General features: G+C 35.0%; 3 protein-coding genes across 4 annotated transcripts; 2 read left to right on the top strand and 1 right to left on the bottom strand.

Moving 5' to 3' along the window:
• Window positions 1-1,741: 1,741 nt before the first annotated feature.
• On the top strand, window positions 1,742-5,397 carry LOC120334426 (5'-AMP-activated protein kinase subunit beta-1-like). Its single transcript, XM_039401936.2, has 6 exons — window positions 1,742-1,973; window positions 2,387-2,482; window positions 2,736-2,885; window positions 3,377-3,491; window positions 3,925-4,061; window positions 4,394-5,397. Exons 1-6 carry the CDS (start codon window positions 1,842-1,844, stop codon window positions 4,538-4,540), a joined length of 777 nt encoding a protein of 258 aa, XP_039257870.1. The 5' UTR covers window positions 1,742-1,841; the 3' UTR covers window positions 4,541-5,397.
• A 3,603-nt stretch (window positions 5,398-9,000) lies between these two features.
• LOC120334677 (uncharacterized) lies at window positions 9,001-19,326 on the top strand. 2 transcript variants are annotated; one of them, XM_039402179.2, is made up of 10 exons: window positions 9,001-9,240; window positions 9,447-9,572; window positions 14,958-15,091; window positions 15,271-15,316; window positions 15,574-15,645; window positions 16,493-16,563; window positions 17,030-17,105; window positions 17,658-17,720; window positions 17,802-17,871; window positions 18,419-19,326. In XM_039402179.2, exons 1-10 carry the CDS (start codon window positions 9,127-9,129, stop codon window positions 18,499-18,501), a joined length of 855 nt encoding a protein of 284 aa, XP_039258113.2. In that variant the 5' UTR covers window positions 9,001-9,126; the 3' UTR covers window positions 18,502-19,326. The 2 variants fall into 2 exon arrangements, with proteins under 2 accessions (XP_039258113.2, XP_039258114.2); XM_039402180.2 differs by lacking the exons at window positions 9,001-9,240; window positions 9,447-9,572 and adding an exon at window positions 14,074-14,241.
• Window positions 19,327-19,743: 417 nt separating this feature from the next.
• LOC120334676 (tetraspanin-33-like) lies at window positions 19,744-21,700 on the bottom strand. The gene has a single exon (XM_039402178.2). The coding sequence runs from the start codon at window positions 21,309-21,311 to the stop codon at window positions 20,439-20,441; it is 873 nt and encodes a 290-aa protein (XP_039258112.2). The 5' UTR covers window positions 21,312-21,700; the 3' UTR covers window positions 19,744-20,438.
• Window positions 21,701-22,889: the final 1,189 nt, after the last annotated feature.

The following is a 22,889-nucleotide window of genomic DNA, read 5'->3' as shown; positions in this document are numbered from 1 at the left end:
ACGGGCTTTGTACCTCACCCAATGAGCATATATATATTGCCTCATTGCCTCATTGCCTCATTGCCTCACCAAAGTGCACTTTGTACCTTACTAATCGCTAGCGCCCTCGGGCGTGCACTTTCAACGAAACCTATTCTGCTGAACTCGTCGCTGTCTTTGAGCACTGATTCACAGCGTTGGCTTTTTAACGCCAAATTTCACAATTTTGGCTTTTTTGAAACACGTTTGCCATCAGAATTTCCGTTCGACTTTTTTATGTTCATTCTACTGTCTATTATTAAATCATTTAAAATACCGGTACTCAACATTTAGATTTTCCCCTAACCACAACCAATCAAAAATAAGCCAACAATGACATAACAATTGCAGTTTTTGCAGCCGCTCAGATGTTCAAGCAGGCCTCGTTTCATAGCTTTGAGTGTTATTTCAGTTTTTTAGTATGTTTAAATAAAAATATCTGTATGGGTTAATTCAGTACGGTAATTGACATTTTGCCTTCCGAGGACCTTTAGTTTGGTTGCAGGAATCAAAATTTTCGCGAACAACGTGATTAGCTTATTTAGCTAAACTAAATTATCTATCAGTAGACTACCTGTGTAAGCGGCACGTGGTTGGATATTTTAAAAACAATCTCAAAATAAGCATAAAATTTTTTCAATAGCCTAGTAAAATATCGGGAGAATTTTCTGAGGCATGTATATGTAGGCTACGGTATATCGCAAGTTTAAGTAGTCTAGAAACATGTACATTTACTGATTTATCACATACTAAAGCCTGAAAGCGGTATACATGGTGTATTGCAGTATACATATATCAGTATATACCGTATCTGTATATTGAACTGAAAAAAATAGTGCTGTCCGCTTAATATTCCTTTTCTGGCTTTTTGCTGTTTTTCAGCTTGACTGTCTCACTGCAGCACTGTGTAGACTGTAGAGTAACTAGATTTTAATTCTGCACTCCAATAATCCTTCTTACTGTCTTAGTTTTTAACCCTTGATCGTGCTTAAGTGGAAATCGTCATGATACAGTGATCGGGTGGTAGCAACCAATACAACTTTTACAGTTTTAGTGGGATTTGGCGTGGCTCATCAAATCAACTGATGGCTCTAAATCAGCATATTGCAAACTGTACAAATCCACTATTGTCAAATTGTGCTAGGAGTTTCAACTCATGATGCTTTTGTACTTGGTAAAACTGTTGGCTTTTTCTGTCTGGATTTGGCTTATTTTCAACACTGGGATCTGGCAACCCTGGTTCACGGACACGAATCTCCCAGTCCATGAATTTCTGAATTTGGAACAATCAGACGAGAATTGGCAAATGAACTATTGCTATATCTAGCAGTGGTTAGCCACATCAGCATACAGGCATATACGGATATCGGTAGTAATTAATATTACTATATTCTAATTTATGCTTAGACTACATAAACCTGTAAACTGCACAAAGGCTTGAGTGCTACTGACACATATTCATAATACTGTAATACTAGCTAAATCTCTATTCTGTCATTTAATATGAACAAATAATTACTTTTTATGCATATCTGCATATTGAAGGGGGAATAAAGAGTTTCAAAATAGGCGAAGAGAGGAATTTATCGAAAAAAGGTTGGGAACCGCTGGTCTAATTTTATCAGTATATCTAGTTCTGTAGTTCAGTATAAGTTCAGTTCATAACATAACTCACACAAAAGTACATCTATAACTTCACTTGATTACAAATAAAGAAACTGAAAAATTTTCAACTCTTTTAGTCAGATTTATTACTTGTATACTGGTATATGGTATAGCCTTACAATATAATTTATAAATATTGCAACTTCAAATATCTAATCATGGGGAATAACGCATCGATAAAGAGAGAATCAGGAGCTGCAGAAGGTCAAGGAGGAAGTGATCTAGTAGTTGGTTCACCAATGGAAGAATCTGGATTTGTTTTTCCTGGACATCAGCATGATCTATTACATGTGAGAGGGTAGCATTGTCTGATTGTGGGGATGCAAAACAAAACCTGCAAATTGTCATTTAATAATTTAATTTTATGCTGTTTATGCAATATGTCCGTATTTTGATTATGGGGGTCTCTTGTAGTTTCATACCACAATAACTTCTAGTTGGCCTGGCTCAACAATTTTTGCATATGTCATTCCTAACCCCTCCTGACTATGTCACCAAAAATTCTGTCACAGTAATGCAATGAGCCCCATCAAAGTATACGGATGTTTAAATTTCTGTATTAAGACTAACTCGTTTTTTTTTAAATACATTCGATATTCAAGAATATTTTTAGCAAGTAGTCGGGATAGTAAAATATTTGATTTTGGCTCTCGCTCAAATTCTAATGGTTGTGGACATGAACATTATAAATATATTTCTTTAGGATGAAGCGGCTGGGTTAAAGCAAACTCATATTATGCACTCGGGTGGAGTAGCAAAAGTACCTGCTGTTTTTCGATGGAAAGGTGGTGGAAAAGAGGTCAGTAGAGAGTACAACCACATATTGCTTTATATCATTTATTAGGTTGCAAATAATAGTGTTACCTTTAGTTACTACATTTGTGTTCTTATATTTGAGCATTGCTCTCTTATTTCATCCAATAATTATTGTCAACTCCAGAACAAATACATTAGGATTTAAACGAATCTCACAGGTTCTGTTCTGTTTCAAGTTCCTGATTGATTTTTCATTACTTTCTTAGTCACCTTTGGTTAACGAGAGGTTTTTGCAGGTTTTTTTGGCGGGATCCTATGATCAATGGAAAGCAAGAATACCTTTGTCTAGAAGTCGTGATGATTTTTATGGTATTGTTGATCTTCCAGCTGGAGAACACGAGTATAAATTTATGGTTGACGGACAGTGGAAAACTAACCAAGATGAGGTGACGTCAGCCTGATATCATTATTGCATTATACAAATTTTATTGAGATATATTGAATATTGGTATCTACTTGGTTTTGTTACATTTAATGGCTTCCATGACTTGAAGTCTCGCTTAATAAAAGCACTCAAACTCAATCATGTTTTTTAAACTTTATATATATGTGTATCAAAATATGTATCATAATATGATACATATATTTAAGCGCTAAACATTTACTAGGTAATTACCACTTAGTTGGACTGTTGTTTTTAAAAAAAAATTAGAAGTGTAATTTTGCAATATGTTCATATTGTATCAATGTTTGATGGATGGTTCAGTTTTTGCTGTCAGCTAATCATTTGAAAGTCTTCAATAAGGTGTATAAGATTAATCACCAGTCTACATATGAAATTTAACTTCTGATATTGGCCCTATTTATATTGTTCCGCTTTGTCCCTAATATTTTAATACATAAAAGAATGTTTGTTAAGTAATTTTATATTTTAAAGCCAACAAAATTGAATGCTGAAGGAATAATGAACAATGTATTGGAAGTAAAAGATTCCGATTTTGAAGTATTTGAAGCACTAGCAAGAGATTCAAGTTCTTTGGAAAATGTGAGAGGTGGGATTTTTTCTGAATCGTAAATTAAGAAATGAAACGATAGGGAATAAGTAAAACCAAATTTTATTGAAAATACATAGTAGGTCAGAGGGAGGGTAGGTACTCTGGCCTTTTGGGTTGGGCTAGAACAGCTTTCAAATCTAATTCTTGCTAGGTGAAATAGCAAGTTTTGTTTGGTGTTTGCTTTTCGCCAAAGTGTCCCATTTTTGACCAAATATTTATATCATTCTTTTCCTAAAATAGCATCCTATCTGAATGTTCACCCAAATGGAGCTATTATTATAAGAATGGAAACTATTGCTTTATTAATGTCAACCTATAAATGGACATGAGTTGAGCTACACTGGTTGATTGTGTTCAGACCTTATACTAATTTAAGGATCTTAGGTGTTTGGCAGGCTGTTTTCATTTCACTCAACCTTTTTTATTTTAGACATAACACACTCTCCACCAGGCAGTTACAATCAGGATATTCCAAGAGAAATGTTAGAAGACTCCAATGTTCATCCACCAACATTGCCTCCTCATTTACTAAATAAAGTATTATTAAATCAAGATGTTGATCTTGCGGTAAGTACTATTAGTAGTGTGAATATTTTTTTTACTTATAGAGACTCTGAAAAGTTTGTTTTGGATTATCTTGATCCTGTATGCTTCATTGTGTAGTACAGTGGTTCCCAACATTTCATTGCTTGCGGCGCTTTAGGCTTCAAGCACTGATGGCTCCCCTCCGACTGCCTTGGCTGGGAACCTCTGGTGCATGATTTCAAAATACTTATACTTGCGTTACAGTAAGCAACAGTTACCAGTAAATACTAATTGTAAAGATTTAAGGTGTTGAGTCTTGAATCTCAATGTAAAACCAGATTTTGTTTTAATAATACTATATTTATACTTTATAGTGTGAACCTTCACTTCTCCCGGAACCACAACATGTAATGTTAAACCATATGTACGCATTGTCAATAAAAGATGGAGTAATGGCACTCAGTGCTACACACAGATACAAGAAGAAATTTGTAACAACTTTATTGTACAAACCAATATGAATATTCATTTTGAGCCACTTTTTGGTGCTTTTATCAACTTTTTCATTTTGAATTGCAGTGGAATATAATAGGTTATTCACTTCTCAACAAACGCTTTCTGACCAATTCCGCCTGCCTTATGCAATACCCTACCTTACTCAGAATGAGTTATGAATTTATTGATGAGAGTTTCCTCAAAAGGGTTCCAAGCTTCTGGTAGAGCAGGGGTATGCAATATTTTTTGTCGGTGGGCCATATAACCAACTTCAGACATTGACCTGGGCCATACAAAAAAAAAGTTTTATCGTGTACACAACAATTTAAAAAATTAGCAATAACCAGAGCGCTGGGGGAGGCAAAAGTAGAGAATGCGGCTACCGCTTGAGTGTCCGGTAATAAAGGCACCAGGCATTTTTACCCATGTTGAGCGTCTTTTTGAACATAAACTGTTGGATTACGATTTGACACTTTATGGGGAAAATCTGAGTGTTGACAAGGGCCACACTAAATGGCTTGGCGGGCCAGGATGGGGTCTGCGTGCCATGCCGCCTGTTGCACAACCCTGTGCCATAGGTTAAAATATATTTTTATGTTATTGTAATCACAATGCTATAGATATACTGTTCAAGTGCATTAATGGAATTGGGACCAACTAAGCCACACATAAATCGTAATACACGTTACTGCCCCAACATTCTTGAAATTTGTTGTGTAACAGCTGGAAAATTTGATCACTTACATACTTCAACAATATTCATTTTATTGTAATTATAATCTTTTTGTTATCTTATAATTAGAATTGCCCATATGAGCATGAATTGATTTGCCTTGCATATTTTGTTTTTCTTTTTCATGAAATATATGATTGCCACACGTTGGTCGTATTTTTTTTTAGCAGGGTGTAAAAAATCTTGTCTTATTCTTTGAACAGATATCAGTGCCCACCAATAGAAGATTATTATATTTTAAGCCAACCATGGTTAATAAATTTAATCGTTTTGTTAGTATATATATTACTCGAGCAGGCACCTAAAGCTTTAACTACCTATGTCTAGGAGGCCGGTTCTAGGTCCGCTAACGGCTGTCAAATCTTTCGAAAACCTAAACTCTACTTCGATTGGAATGCCCGTCTTCTGCGTCCTTTTATAATTTACTTTGCATTTTAAAGCTCATATCAAATATGTTGATTGGCACTCAGATTCACTTATAAATTAAATTCTAAAACACGTTTTTTGACTGCAAAATCATATACCGGTAAGCCGAACAAAAAGTTGGGATCGGGTGAAAAAAATTAAATGATCCAAATAGTTAAAATACATGTTTTTCTAAACTAAACAAGCTAAACTATAAACAGATATACAGTGTGAGTAATGTAGAGTCTTCATAGCAGAAATAATTGAATACGCAAACTTTAATACAGCCTAAGATTATCTGAATTTCTATTTTTGCAGTTTTGAGTTGAGAGGATGTAATTTTCATAATTTCGAATCGTAGCGATTCGAATCAACATCATTTCAGAGCAATTTAAAAAAAAACGGCTTGATTCTATTCAAAAAAAATAATAATAATTTGGTGCTCCAGAAGTATGCGCACCAAGATGTCGCACAACCTGAATCCTAATCGGTACACACATACTATGTTCGGTTGTGCGCCATCTCGGTGTGCATACTTCTGGAGGTCCAATAATTTAAATAACACAAGGTAATTGCACGACGACAATGTCGCCTTCACAGTGTATGCCTAATGACTTTATTCTTTCTCTTCGCTGAGATTGTCGTTTTTTTTTGTTACTTATGTGAGTGTGGGTGAATGGGCACAAACGCTAGTTACAGCACTTGTTATAAACCTTGGTTTTGGTTATTTTTTCAAACTTTCCGTCGCACTGTGTTTTTTGTCCGTGTTCTGTGTTGTATACCAAAGATCGAAATAAAATTGTATTGTAAGTAAATATAACTGAGAGTACCTCTACGTAATAAAATTTAATATCCTCTATCTATGTAGTTAATGTATTAATTCATTGTGTCACATTTTTCCAACTTTTTTCATACATAAAGTTTAATATTGGTATTCAATCACAATTTCAGAATTATTCGAATTTTTTTTTAGATTTTGATAGATACTCATACGTAGCCAGATAAACTGAATTAGCATATCTCGCATATATTCATATGCAATACTATTTCACTCTTTATTACAATATGAAGATGATAATCGCACATGATCAATTAATATGTACAGTCATTTTTGAAGATTTATTCGCCTGATCATTATCTTTAATAAGTATTCATAATATTTCGTACAAAACTTAACAGCTCTTTCATTTTGATAACCAATATTTATTTTTCGTGTCTTTCATGCTGAGTCGAAGAGGTACTCTCGTTGTAAGTGTACCAGGTAAGGGTTAGGCCATAGTTTTATTCCGATATTTCTTATTTTAGTTCTATTACAAGTTCGGGGACTGTTTGTGTTGGCCAAGTGAATATATCCTCTTAGTATACACCCGCCCATAGTCTTCCATCCCTTTAAACAACTTGATGTGAAGAAGGCGAACAAAATTGGTTACCTCCATACTGGTGAGCCCCTCGTCAAAATATAGTTCTCACGAAGTGATTTTAAAATATAGCAGCGTATAAGTAATCAATGTAATCATAATCCACAAAACCACACCAACGATTTCCGAAGATGTGTGTGATGTCATAAATATATCCAGCGGATGTAACAATTCAATGCGCTAAAGAAATGACTATTCATTTGAATAAGATTGTGCACGGTTTTTGATTTCAGTTCCGGAACGAAGGTGATGGACGCATTATTACGTCATCACGTCTCGGCGAGCGTGATGATTGGAAGAAAAAAACATGATGTCATAACTAAAATGAACGTTTTTTGCAGTTAAACATGATTGATATGTGTTATTTAATGCAAGTCAAGTACGTGATAGGTTTTGGCTTGCATTTGAGGACAACAAACGCAGCCGATCTTTAAAGGTACGTCAAAGCGCTCATCGTGCGCACCTTCACCGAAGTCCAAAATTAAGTATTTTTTTCTGAAGAACCATATAGGGATATGTGATCTGTGTTGTAGGAAACGATCGCAGCATTTCATCGAGTCGATTTTCAACATAATGTGATCGAGGAATGAGGAAATATTCGAACCGTTGTCTCTGGATTCACGTGATGGATCTTCAAATGTAGTAAAGAAATAGAGTAGCTCATAGATCAGATAGTTGAAATAGAAGGAATATACTTACATCGAAAAGGAATGGGTAAACTGGCCATGGTCCTTGTGTTTGCATGGAAATGTGTACTAACTACTAATTCAGCTTTCGTGGAGCACTTAAAAATTAAATATCTGTCAAGCAGGTCAATCTAAAGTTCGATTAGTACTGCTGGAGCGTACTGAAGTTTAGTGGGCGTTATGACTCAGAAGAAAAAGACGTACTCCGCCTAGTATAACAACATGGAAATACGACTACAGAACTTTACGGCCTGAAAACATTGGAGTGTAAGAGTAGCTAATTAGGTCATTTATGAGGATAAAGTAAATATGTGCAAACCTGAAAGTGTGTCCCGATTTCAATTGTATTCCTATGTTTACTTTGCGTTAATGCCATTTTCACTCAGTGTTGAGAATTAGCAAGTATAAAACAAAATGTGGTTTAAATAATGTAAATATTTACTCAATTTATCAAGAGTGTATACCAAATACACGCAACTGTGTTATGCCATCTCCGCATTTGCATTTCTAAGAGGTCAGAGTATTTTTATGACTTTATTTGTTAATTATTGCCTAATTTGAATGGGGCATTACTATTTTATTCATGCTGTTATATATATTTTCGATACCAGTAAAATTCCTACTTGAAGTGTATTTTGCGTAAATCCCAAAAATTGTTGGATCAAGCAGACAGTCGTCAGACCAATAAAAAATATTCAATTCAAGGCGAGCGCCTCTACCTCATAGAGTGACGTTTAAAAACATTCCTTGCGTTCCCCGACACTCATTCACACCATAAAAGAACAGTTTAAACTACCTTATAAGGCAAGGCGCTGGTGCATGACGAAGTCATGCTCTCGCAAAAGCGTGGCTATTTTTCGAGAAAGCGGTAATTGCGAACACCGACCAAAATCATTTTTATTGATGCATTATCGATATGCCTTGTAGGTATATAAACTAAAATAGCACACAAACTGTTTAATATTGTATTCCTTATTTCGGGCTGATAACACGTTTCGACAATTTGTTGTTATTAGTTATTCCCGGATGATATCACAGCCCACTCGTAAAAAGACTGTTTATGGATATAGTTTTTCGCGTCGAAGAGTTAAGAGACTACGACGTACTTAAAAGTTCACGCATCGTTTGAGAAGATATATTCACCGTTTTTCGCTACTCTTCTTTTTACTAGCCTTCTTCGCTCTATGATTTTTGTCTGATATAGCCTGTGTGTTTTGTATGTCGATCGAAAAACATTCAGTGGGTCGAGCGTCGCGAGGTTCGTAGATCCTTACCCAAAGTTCTAACCGATTGCAATTACTGCGCATTTAGATCTTTTAGAATCTGCTTTAATTGTTGAAACCTAGTATAGCTTACCATAAAATATCAAAATGGATCAAATTAAAAAGAAGATGACGGATCTCCGTAATCGTGCCGATGCGGCTGAGGAAAAATATGACGAAGTCTTAGAAGAAAAGAAAAAACTGGAAGCAGAGATAGATGAAGTATGACTGCAATGCTTATTGTCTAGTTTTTGTTATTGAGCACATTATTTAAATATTGAAGTAAAATGCAATATTTTCGAAATTACTACGTGTATTCAACGGACAACATTTTCGTGAATACATCCGGAATATTTTGACTGCATTGCTAAGTTTTGGGGGTTTTCCGTACCCAAACAAATAACTTTTTCAATTAATTCATTGTTCAGATACAGGCTGAATGCGATTCAATGACAAACAAATGGAAGGTTGCATCGGACGAGGCCGACCAAGCAACGAGTGAGCGTGATGATGCCAGAAGACAATACGAAGAATTGAAACTAGAATTTGCAGATGTAAGCAACTTAATAACTGTAATTACGTAACTAAAATTTTTGGATTGAATATATGTGGTCTACGTTAGATTATTCAAATCGACTGTTCTGCCCAGAGGAATACTTATTTTAGCTTATGACTGTATGACAAAATCGCCATCATAAAACATTTCATAACAACGCTTATAAATGAGTCAATCAAATTTTGTAATTTTAGGTAATTAATATTGATAAAAGTATAACACGACGAATTTCGATTTCATTAGAATCGATTTGCAAATCGGCATGGTATTTTAGTAATTTTAAATTTCGAGAAGTCATGTATGTATAATCATTATATCAATATGCATGACGTCATTGCGGCTGCGCAAATAGATTACTCGTAAAAATTCCAACCATAATACAAAGGTTTAAATTTTGTTTTCTCAATAAGAGACTCTTTGTCATGTTTTGATGACAGGCTGATATAAGTACGATGAGGTATAGGAACTCTTAACATCTCGAGTGTTGTGGTATGGACTGACCCACTGTCATTAAAACAGAAGTTATGTCAGGAATAGAAAAAAATGTATAGGGTCGGTAATATTTTGTTGACTTCTCGCAATCGAGCAAGAACATGATTTGACTTGGCATACATACCAGACTTCATATTTGGCCTAATGTCTGCTTGGGCCTGTGTGGTTTGAAACATTCTCCCAAATAGCACTTCATTATTCGGTCTGGAATGTTGTAATTGGTGCGTTTTGGGGTATATAATGAACGAGCGGTATTATGAAAGTAAGTTTATATTTCGGATAAATCTAAAAAGATAAAGGGGAATTCGAAGTCGGTTGTCAGTTTTCTGAATTGACTTTTTTGACAGTAGCTCATTCTCGTACTGTTGTCTTTTTCATTAGTATAAGTAGTCAAGTATTATTAGGGTTAAGAGTTTGCGTGACGTCATATTTTATGACCAACAAATTGACTGACTTAGCTGTGGGAAAATAAACATACAAAGGAGGATGAATGAGTAGTGATGAGATATTCTTCTTTACGATATTTATTGGATTTCCCGACGTGATTGATTCTTAATTTTATGAGCTGGCTTCGTCGATGACTACGCTCGTCCGCGTAACAAAACTAATCTTCTATGTCATACGCAATAAATCCATTAAACAAGATTTTGTCACTATATGGTCGCGTTGTATCGGAATTTGGAATATAATTCAATTCCGTATGTCCTTTTGTACTGCAGAATGAATTTATCTCCCGTCAAAGTGTTCGTGTTTACTTAATATTAATTCATTCAAATTCGCTGCATTCAGTCAGTGCATAACGACCAATATTAGTTGATAGACGTTTTGTAAGGCGATATTTTTTTATTTCGTTTCATACGATCGTCATAATTATATCGAAGGGATGGAAAAAGACACTCGAGGCTGGACACGATGCAATCTTCGTTATGTTGCGACTTGACCTATGGGCATTATCAGTTAAATTGTAACAATTCATGTCTAGTGGGCAATACTTACATTGCATCTATTAAATTGCATTTACCCTGGAGCTATTCGATGCTTTCCGCAAAGGAATGAACTGTTGGAATCGGCCAAAGAATGTGTTAATGGTGATATCGGCCATCTGCCAAAGACGATAACTCTATCTCTCGTCACGTGAACACAAAAATATATTCAGAAGCTTATTGTTTGTGGATATATACAGCGATGGGATTCAATTTTTTTGTCAGCCGGTATCTTCACAAAAGTCATATTTTTCAGCCGGTTCTGTTACAAACAGAACATTGACAGTAACCAGTAATGCTAACCGGTTCGCTGATCTAATAAAATTCCGTGAGACGGTTCTATAGAACCGGTGCCAAGCGGCTGAATCCCACTACTAGATATGTATGCATAGTGGACTTCGTTGTCTTTTCAATTCGATATGTGCTACCGAACGAACACGGTCGTCTGTGTTAACTAAGTAACGACTAAGTGCGAATGTTTTTCTGGCTAGCATTTGTCACGGTCAGTGCCTCCGCCCAAAATACTGTACAAACAACAATATCGTTCACTGAAAGATCACACAATACCATGTAATGTTTTGTCCTGTCGGGGACAATTTTTTATTAATCGGGTTAAATAAATAATTTTGTTGTCACATAAGTGCCAGACACCATCTTGTTAAATCGATACCTCTGCGGTCAAATGTTATACCCAAATATAGTCAGTTGAAGAAAATTAGAAAAGGCAGAAATTTCTCCGCTCAGCGAGATAAGGTTTATCTTCGCTGTTTCTTTTTTCCGGGATTGCTTCGTTTCTCCGTCGAAACTATTCGCCCGCGGCGTCGTACCACAAGTGTACTTTAGTGAGTTTACAACAGTCATTTGTTACAAAGCTTTTTACCGCAAGGCGCTCAGTCAGTCATAATCTAATGGTTCAATTATGCTCTGTCGTATATGGTTTGTAGCTAACTTTAGCTATTGGTACTTAATCAAATTAAAACTCATGCGAACGAAGTTTGTTTCAATTCTGGCAATGATGCTTATAACCCACCCCCTATATTAGTCCAAAAATGATATTGTTGTAATGATTCGTGTGATCGTAAATATAGATTACCAGTCCGCGAATATTTGACCTCGCGTCGCGTATTTTGAAGTAAATTTTACCCTGTCGCCAGGGTCTCCTCTGCCAAATTAAATAACTAATAGTCAGGGGGATTGCAGCATAGTACCTAGAATCATCTCGAATGCTTGCCACCCCCTACATACGTTTGATTGAGGCTCATATATCGAATTGTTACCGAGGGTTGATATGCCCTTTCAATTATTCATTTTTTATCACCCAAAAATGTCAATAAGTAAGATACAGGAAAAATATAATAACGCGTATAAATATGTTTGAAAATTTCTTCGCTAAAATGCCATAAATATTTTCGTTAGGAGAATTTCCTAAATAGAAGGTTCATAGCAAACTAAAATAAGATTGAAGTTTATTATAAACGCGATTTCCTTGAACCTAGTACGAAGCGTTCATAATCGATCAATGTAGGAAATGAATTCGCGGCTGTAATTCCTCATGTAGATGTAACTCTTTCCGTGTTAGCGAAATTCAGACCGCTGCGAAAACGAAACTCGCTAGCCAAGATACCTGAATTTGACATCGTTCACCATGTCTCTCACCAAAATATCTTTCTGGTCAGTCACGTGATCTCTTTCACGCCGGCGCGATGTTCTTCTCGCGACGCTTACTTCTTTGTTTCTTTTATTCTCTTTGTAACGCGGCACGCCCTGCTCATTCGTTCGAGTGGTATGACGTATCTATCTGATGGCTGCCAGTTCCGTTGGGCGTTCGGTTGATTTCAGTTTTATAAGTTACGGTAGTTATTAATTCCATATGGATTGCAGTTTCCTATTAATTCTTTTATAAATGATATTGGCGGTAGTGTTAGACAGATTTATGAATTGAAAGGTAGCATTGAAAGCGAGGCAATTCCTTGAGTTACTGGATTAAGTTAGCACTCTTGAAATGACAGAATTGTTTGAAATCCAAAGACGGAAAATTCTTTAAGTAAAATAGCTTTGCTGCTGTCGTTTTTTAATTCTTAGTATAGTAATAGACCAACCAGTTTTTCCAGTATACTAATATTCTGATATCATACCAAAATAAATTGCTGAATTGACAGCATACAGAATGTATATTGTACACCAGTACGTACCGGTATTCGGGTCTGGTATAGCAAGTTCGTTATCGGCGGCGCAGATGTCATTTCGGACGATCGTAATTATACTTTGGCAATCCCAATGACGTGATGGTGACGTCCTAGTGACGTAATTTTTGGATGGCATAGTCAGGTGGGGGTTAGGAATAGCATATGCAAAATTCGTTATGCTACGCCCACCGGAAGTACTTGTGGTACTAAACTATACTAGACCCCGGTATTCTAACTTAGAATAATTCTGTCTGTCTGTACTGTTGAGTGTAATTCGATGTAGACTGCTCAGCTTGTGAATCAACATCTCTATTTTTCGGTTCATGAAAAAGGGCTGCTAACTATTCCTCATTCTCAATACTCCGTTGGAAAAGAGTTAACAGGCTCCTGGAGGTTACCGGTACCCGTATCAGACACTACTATATTCTCAGCTTTTCCCCATGTTTTTTTTTTACATTTCAGGGCCAACTGAACTTTATGTTAAAGTATATTTAGTGATAATGCAGGTTTGATGCGGTGGTTTCAGACTGCCTTCCACAGAGTAGGGCACAGTTCTCCTTCTTTTAAGTTACTGTGCAGCGTCGATATGGTGGTCCAAACTGTCTCGTGAAGGAGGGGACTGTACTCGATGTTATAATTGATGTCTTTTAATGTGGGGGCTATTTTTGGGGTCGGAGAACTGTGCCGTACTAACATATATGATACAGATTTACAATGGCATAACAACACTTCAAGAGTTATTTAAATAGATAAATTTTTCCTCGTTAAATTTCTTTGCATATTATTGTTGAGAACCAAACTTTGAGAATAGTGTACTAAAAATACTTTGACATGAACAGGTGCTTATAGAAATTCATAATCTTTATTGTAAATAATAACTACTGCCAAAATGGCCAATGCTATTAAAATAAAAATCCAAAAATTAAAAGAAGAGGTAGAAGACAAAGCTGATGAAATAGATGAATTGAGATTAACTCTTAAACGAAAAGATGAACAGATTAATGAGGTATAGGGTCGTGAATAATAATAATGAATTCATGATCAATGTGATTCTATAGCTTTCTGTGTGCTCATTTTATGAAACATGCTTCATATTCTGCTGTAGATGACGTATTTTTCAAATCAATCGCAATAAGCAATGAAATTGTCATCTTTAATTTCGTGTAGATCATAATTGGGCGCTCCAGAAGTATGTGTTCCAATATGGAGGTAACTAATTTTGTTCGCCTACTTTACATCAAGTTGTGTAAAGGGACGGAAGCCTTTGGGCAGGGGGTATATTCACTTCTGCCTTGGTTAACACAAACAGGCCCCGAACTTATAATAGAACTAAAAAAAGGAAAATCTGAATAAAATTATGGCCTAACCTTAACCTGGTACACATACTATGGGAGTACCCAAAATTGTAATAGAAAGCAATCTTCTTTGCAATTAAAGATATATTTTAGGAAAAAGAATTGATACAACAATACTGTAATTTTTTTTTCTGCAACTATAAAAAATTACCACATAGAAGTGGACCGTATCACAAACATTATTCAATATATTTTGCATTAATTCAAAGACTCATTTCATATAACTTCGATAATCGAATACTACAAAAACTCGTTGATTTTTTTTATATCTGGCTGTTCATGCATGTAATATATATATAATATATATCTTGTTTAAAAAAGTATTTTTTAATTCTTATATTGTAATTATTTTAAAACTCTATTTTAGCTCGAGTCTCAATCTGAGTCCTCAATAAGGAAACTCAAATTGGTTGAAGATGATTTAGAAAAGGCAGAAACGGCTCTTGAAGAGATGAAAAGAAATCTGACAGAAGTGGAGGCTGATAGAGATGACAAAGACATGTTAGAAATTCATTTGTTTTTTTTATCTATTGAAAAAAAAATTGATATTCTTTCTGATAAAGATTTTAACCTACACAATTCTTTTTCTCACCATAATTTTATCAAGATGATTTAGAAGTTTATTTAGTTTTATTCGATTGGTTGTATTCGTTTTTTTTACTTTCTGATTTTATTTTCAGGCAATTGCGGAAATATGTGAATTTAGAAGACAATACAGCAAACACTGTAAGTTTTGATCGATGTATCATTTTTTGTTACAGGTGATAAGGTTTTAGTATGCTTATCATTGAATTAGAAAACCAAGCAAATAGCGTACATCAGGAATAACAGACAAAACTTTGACAAAGCCATTTAGATAATATTTCAGACTGTTAGGACTTTATTTTGAAACTAGTTGAATTTATGATCCATGTTATTGATACCGGCCTTAAATATACGGTAGTTAAGTTTATTTAAAGTATTTTGTTTTTATTTTACTCCAGTTGGAACAACAACAGTGTGAGTTACTCCAAGCCAAGGATATTGCACAAGTAGCTGATTCTAAATATGAAGAGGTTAGTCATTTTAATTTGCATATTTCAAAACCATTTTGTTCCTAGTTTAATGTCTTTGACGTCGTTTGCCATGCTTATTGACTTTTCAATGTTGAGATTTACATTATTTTTCATGTGTAATAATGGTGATTACTTTGTTGAATTTTCCCCAAAATTATTAGCTGTTTTTTTGTAATATTCAAAAGTGACTTGAGTTATAAAGACTGCTTTTATGTAGAAAGCAATGTTCCATCATTCATTCAAAGTTCTTGAATTCGCTAATTGGGTACTTTTTGATAAGCCAAATGATACCAAATCAAGCTTTTATCTGTGTGGAAAATTGGAATGAAATTCGGTTCTCAGTATATTTTATTTATATTTGGGATCTCAGATCGCTCGTAAGCTAGTTGTTATCACAGCTGAATTTGAGCTGGCTGAAAAGCGTGTTGAAGAAGCAGAATTGTAAGTTGTGGCACGACATTCCAAGTAAAAAACATGGCATGGCATTTCATGATTGTCAAAAGCTTTTTTACACTGTAAAGCACCTTGACAAACTGCCAGTGCAAGTACTAGTCATAGGTTTAGTCCCATATTAAAGATAGTAGGAAATTTAGATAAGAATCATGCAAGATCATTCATGTTTATCGTGACAACAATTCCAATGGTGAGTAAGAACAAAAAAGTTCTTTCAGTCAATTGGCTATAAATTTCCACAAGCTTTCAAGAAAAAAACAATTTTCTCACAATGTTTCTACCTAAAAAATTTCCTGCCGTGAAGTTAGTCGCATGCCTCATCTTGCGTGATTCATTAATAAATTTCTACTTCATAGTAGAGCATCATGCATGAAATACCTGTTTATATATGTAGGTTTATCGTAAGTTTAAAAAAATCGAAGAAGAGCTCCAGTTAGCTGAAGACAAATTAGAAATTGTTACAAGGTGAGAATATTTCATTTTTAGTAGACGAAAAAGAACTTTGAATTATAAAGCATTCTTGTCATTAGGTGTTGAGCTTTATACAATTTTCCTTAAGTCTCATTTGAATATGTTGTAAAAGAGACCATCACTTTACAAATATAGGAATATAAAAGTAGATTCCGGTAGCTAGACTTACCCATAGTTTGTGTTATACAATGGTCTGTGTTGTTAAGAGTTTAGGCAATAATATATGGTGGTATAGACAAAGGTTGGACATTGTAAAAAACATCATAGCTCTTGACTAATTGATGAATTTCATAAAATTTAAAGTTCAAATTTTGATGTATTTCATGATTTTAATATATTTCTGACTGCAAATATTTTTGTCCATATTGACATTCTATTTTTGCCTGTTTTTAAATGATAGATGACATGAATTGGGTTTTCATTGTGATTTGCTTCTAATTATTTCAAATATGAATTACAGTGAAAAGAAAAATTGTGAAGATGTGCTTCAGGCAGCACAATCAGAGTTGAAGTCGTTCTATGCAATGCAGAATCAAGTGTGTATCTAACATTTTCGAAATAAAAGACCTTGATCTTTTTTCTCACTTTTTCCATTTCGTCTTGACAAGCATGTTTCATCAAACAAACACTCTTGTTCCACATTGAGGCTGCACTTCACTTCTGATTTCTATTCAAACTTCTTTCTTTTTTTCAATTTACATTTTTGCAAAATGGTACGGCATTTGGTTTTTTTGATGAAATTTCTCTCTAAATCCTAATTGGACACTGACGATGTAATATTTTGTAAAAATGAAAATACTTTTATATACTGTATTTCATCCTATATGTGCTCTTTATACAACAAGGCAAGCTCTTGAAGAGAGACGTACTGCACATCTTACATTAAGGTGCCTGAATGCTTTAAAAGAGACTGCGGAAAAGGTAACTCTTGCTAAAAAGGAATCCAGATATTGCTAACCTATGTAACTCTTGGACAAGCTATCATCTTCCTTTTCTATTCTCTGCATTATTTTTATCAGAAATATGCTTTTTTTTTTGATATTTTCAGTTTAAACACTGTGCTACACAACTGTATTTTGATTTTCCAGTTTGAGGACAAAGAAGTGGAATCCCAGGAAGCTGTTGATAAATGGAAAGCTCAGGCAGGAGAGGTGAATTTTATTGATATGCTAATTCTCTTGTGTATTTAATTTTTTGTCATAACCAACCCCCAACGATTTATCTTTTCACAGTTGCAAATACTGTTTGAGGCCAAGTGCCAAGAAGTTGAAAAGCTAAACAGGGAAGTAAATGAACTCGAGAGTAAGTTCTTAGTTTTATGAATTCACTTTTCAAAAAGAATTACACAGATGAATATTATTATTATTATTAAAAAAATATCAGTGACTCTGTTGGATAAATATGAATTGAGTAATTTATGAATGACTATGTAATATCGTTTTTTATGTTTTTGGAAACTATGAGATCCTACAAATTGATAACCAACCTATTTTTCAACTTATTGTCTGTTCTTTTGTTTCCACTACTTTTTCTAAGACATGCTCTACGACATGAAAATGGATCATCAAAGACTATGGTTACGATATCAGCAAGTGAAAAAAGCCTGATTTCTCCTTTCTTTTTTCTGACTACGTATTTCTCATCTTCTTTTGCTACTAATGATCCTCTCTTGATTCTTCTTTTCGTTCCGGATATGTGAAGACAATGGATTGTGAAAGTTGTTACTTTCAAGGTTCAATTTGCATCTTCTTTCCGACTGACATTTTTGTTCTCAATGAGCTGTAATCGAGTTTTCAACCACTTTTGAACTAGACAAACAAGTATTTGTTTATTATTTGTCACCTTGTAGATGAAATCGAAAAAAAAACACGACAGAATGAAGAGATGAAATCTGAACTTGAGTCAACCTTGAACGAATTGAACAACATATGAGATGAATAACGAATTCTGAAATGTGTTCCCCTGTGACATCATAATGACAACTATCTAAATTTTCAGCACTCTGATAATTGACAATGAAACGACTGACATTATCTTAAATGGCATAAACAAGCCTTAAATGCAGCATATATGCGATGAGAAATTTTCAAACCAGCGATTCTATCTTATTTGGATTGATCATTTATATTTCTTTATATCCAGGTAAATTTACAATGTAATCATGGTTGCACCAAAACACCATTACAGGAGAATTTTATCCCTGTTTCTATCGGTGTTTTTATTTTCTTAATTTTTCCAATTTCAAATCAAGTGACCTTACTTTGTACATAGTAAAATTATTATGACCGATAAAATATTTTGCCAAATCATCTCGGAACCCAATGTGGCGTACAAGAAGCTTGGGACATGATTCGACAAAAAATTTTTAAATCTTGGTGCGTTCAGTATATTTTACTCACAGAAATTTTCATTGTAATTATTATTCGTTGCTAGCTTGTAATACAGAGGTTGCATGCTACACCATCTTAGATGTATATTTTCAAATTATTATTATTATTGAGGTCACTCGACCGTTAATGAAATGTAGTCAGAAGATCGCAATGCATTTTTTTCTGCAACAAAGCAACATAGTCCTATGGGATGTTGGTTTTACAAATTTATCTTTATAGCTTTACATTAATTAAGCATACTTATTTGTTACTAATCAACGATAGACATGTTTTTTCCTCGTTTTGGCGGATACCATCTCCCCAGTTTAACATTGTGGAACGGTTTTTTCAGTAGTGTTAATAAAATATACTTTTTACTGTAAGCTAACTTATATTTTGCACTTTTTCATATTTGAGAGGAATAGCTTGGGCTTTAAGCTTATACCTGAACCTGGAAAGTGACTTGACCCTCTGGCAAAGGCCTCCAATTAGTTCGATAGGATCGGCTCCGAATAAGACCAGACCAACCGCGCATAGGCAGAAAGCAAGCTGTTAAGTAATACCATTTTTGGGTGTGTATCCGAGATATAACCGCAGATTAGTGCGACTATCTATGGCTTAAACGTGGTATGTTCAGGTTGTGTGGAGAAATTGGGAATAAATGAATCGGAACTCAACAATTTTAAATTTAATATCCGATTCATCCTTCCCACACGGCAGAAATCATTATCTTTCTGTGCTGTACACGAAACCATTGATAAATGTTTTATTTGTTGCTGCTGTAGCAAAGCAATATGGTGTAAACCAATATAGAGTTACATGTATTAAAAGAAACTTGAAAGCAGTTTTACCCGAGACGAGACATGCAATATAGAAACTGAATCATATAGTTCGGTTATTAAGTCAACTCAAGTTCTTAATTCAGAGAAATTAAAGACATCAATGTGGCATACTTAAGTCAAACTAACTGAATTCGCCAAAAAAGTCTAAGTAATTATAGAATGATTGAAGATGATTTAAATATAAACAATGGATAAACGTTGTGTCATAACTAAATACCATAAGGGGGTTTTTAAAATTTCCGACGACGATGGGTTGTTATCTACCAGTTGTGTTATGAAAATGATTAAGAAAAATAAATAAAATACATTTAAAAACATAAATTTCATAAAAATGCGGTACCTAAATAATAAAATATGGGGTATGAAATAACCGTATTGAAAAAACAAATCAAGCGCAGTAAATGACATGCCGAGAGAAAATAAGAAATACTTGTATTATTCCAGTGCTGTATTTAGTGATAATAGGCTTCGATAATGGTGATGCTGATCGATAACCAGTACTGTATTTTGATGGACAAATTTACCGTGAACGGCGTATAAACACGTTCGAAAATGACAGATTTAAAACGTGCACGCGTTTGCGTTACCAAGCGTTGGGCATAAAATATATACATACCGTACATCAACACACGAGTTAGTTACGGGACTGTCACATACACTAGGAAAACCATGTGAGTTCAAATTCACCCCGGGGGTTTAACAGACCTATTTTAGTGTAAAAGTCCTGGTCTTTTATCTGTATGATCAATATCCGAGATAGAGTGATTCCTAAAATTTGCGGTATACAACAGAAAAATACAATAAGAATAGTTATAAGAAACATATTACTCTGCAGCCAAGTGACGAGCGCATCTAAACACCCATTTGTGTATACAACTACTTTTATATCGTATGAGTTCATACTCTGTATGTCCATACCACATAAGGTATTTACGACATCGTCTCCAATAGGGGGCAAACAACATGAATAAGGAACGCCACATCGTTCTCTGCCAGGATTTGCTGATGAGCAATTGAAATACATATTCTTGCTCCAATCGCTGACGCTGTGGATCCCACAACATTTGAACTCTTCTTGTCCCCAGTCAATAATATTCTGAAGATCTGGGTCATCTCGATAATGTTGAATACCATCTTTCATCATCTCTTCTATATGTGACCGAACGCTATCTGATGTAACCACGAAGATAAAGGCGATACATAGCTCTGAAATAAGGGCGACGGCTAGCGCAATAGAAAAATACTGCAACATACATAGATTCTCGCGCAAAGCGCCTACGAACCCGAAAAAGGTGACTGAAAATAGCATAGCACCCAGGATAAGAATGGGTGTTGCAGGATCCAGTAGCATATTCGGCAAATTCGAAGCATTATATGATTTATCGGCTTTGGCATATATTCCAATCAGTAGCAAAGAGAGACCGACGATCCAAGATAAAAAGTTTGACACAAATAGTACAATCTTCATCAGTCGATTTACAACAGGTACGCCATTCTTGTATCGCATTGAACATATGCAGCTTGAACACATTCTTTTAAATTACAGTTCCGAGATATATTCGAAATAAACTACTTACATCTAGCCCAAATCTTCTTTCAGCACTCCCGCTTCGACTATAATTATGTCAAAATAAAGTACAATACGCGCATGAATGAAAACCACGCGTAGGTGGTACACAAAATTATCGACGAAGACGAACGTAAAAACGAAAGACATACAGCACATCGTAACGCGGAGTTTAAATATAAACTAGCCAAACTGATAAAAGACACCGCGTCTATTTCAAATCATCAGGCGCGACGGGAGCCCTGCGTTTTTAACGATTTACGCACACAGTCACTCGCGGATTGTCCGGAATTCATTTACGTTTCGGGTCCACCGACACAGAATATATATTCCGGCGTGATTTTCAAGTAATGCCGTTTTCACAGATGAAAAAATTGGCTATCATGCAGAACTTGGTTTCATAACATGTATACCCTGCATTACGTAGCATAGATCATTTAATTACCGGCAATTATAGCCACTAGACAGGCTTGATAATAAATGATACTGGTGTGAAAAATGTCTATACCAGTTTTAACATAGTAATCAACGATTAGTACCAATGTCTAGCCCATTAGGCGTGCTAACACTGCTAAGCGCCCTTATTCGGAAAGGTGCAATAAACATTTAAAAGCAGTTTTCTTATACCGTCATCGACGTCGAATGCCAATAATTCAAATATCCATCTAAAATCAATTTCTACGTAAAACACAGGGCGAGCACACAGAACAAACTTAGCGATAAGTAAAATAAAACCGTTCGTTCGTCAGTCAATCGCGTCTTTCGACGTCTGCAAATATATAAAAAGCGAAATGTAAGAAATTTTAAGATGAATTTTGATATTGCCTGATTTTTCTACTCAATGGGATTTTCAAATATCATAACCCAAGTGGTTGGGCGCTCGAATCCAAAAAAATCTGTGCATGTTTTCGATGGATAACTGAAAAAGTTTCTCTCATTTAAATTTGTCCTAATATCTTGATTGTTATCTTAAGTTTAATATGCCTTTAAAAGTAAATGTGATAACTGACGACACTGTATTATAATACTGTACTATATTTAAGTCCATGGGCTGTTTATAGCACGAGGGAAGGAGCCTCGGTGACCTAGCCGGTCTTGCATACTGACCCTCACAAATAATAATAACCAATTAATGTTAAATTATGTATTTTTTTTGTTTCTGTTGCTTCAAATGTATCCCGCTGTTGATATTGTTTGTGATAAGAAAATCTCTCCCTTTTTCTTTTTTAAAGAATTTTAGAGCTTTAAAAGTTGGGACCGCACGTTACATACTTCTATTTTAGTCCTGCTCAATCCACCGCTTCACACTAAGCATAAGAAGGTTGTAGGATTACTGTCTTTCTTGAAGAAATGACGCGGTCATTTTTCAGGGACGACTTTACTATGGTTCGGGTATTTTCAAGTAACTGACACATGCGTAACACATAGGGTCTCAAAGTGCTCCACGGCTTAGTGGGAGAAAGAAGCCTAGGGATTTCACGAGCACAATGTTTTTTTATGAATTTGTTATATGGCTCCGTAAATAACAGTCAACCTCTTTAC

Source organism: Styela clava, chromosome 15, assembly GCF_964204865.1.
Source record: "Styela clava chromosome 15, kaStyClav1.hap1.2, whole genome shotgun sequence".
Classification (NCBI taxonomy): Eukaryota; Metazoa; Chordata; class Ascidiacea; order Stolidobranchia; family Styelidae; genus Styela; species Styela clava.
Note: the sequence above shows the minus strand (reverse complement) of the source record. Positions and strands in the feature narration are given on the sequence as shown.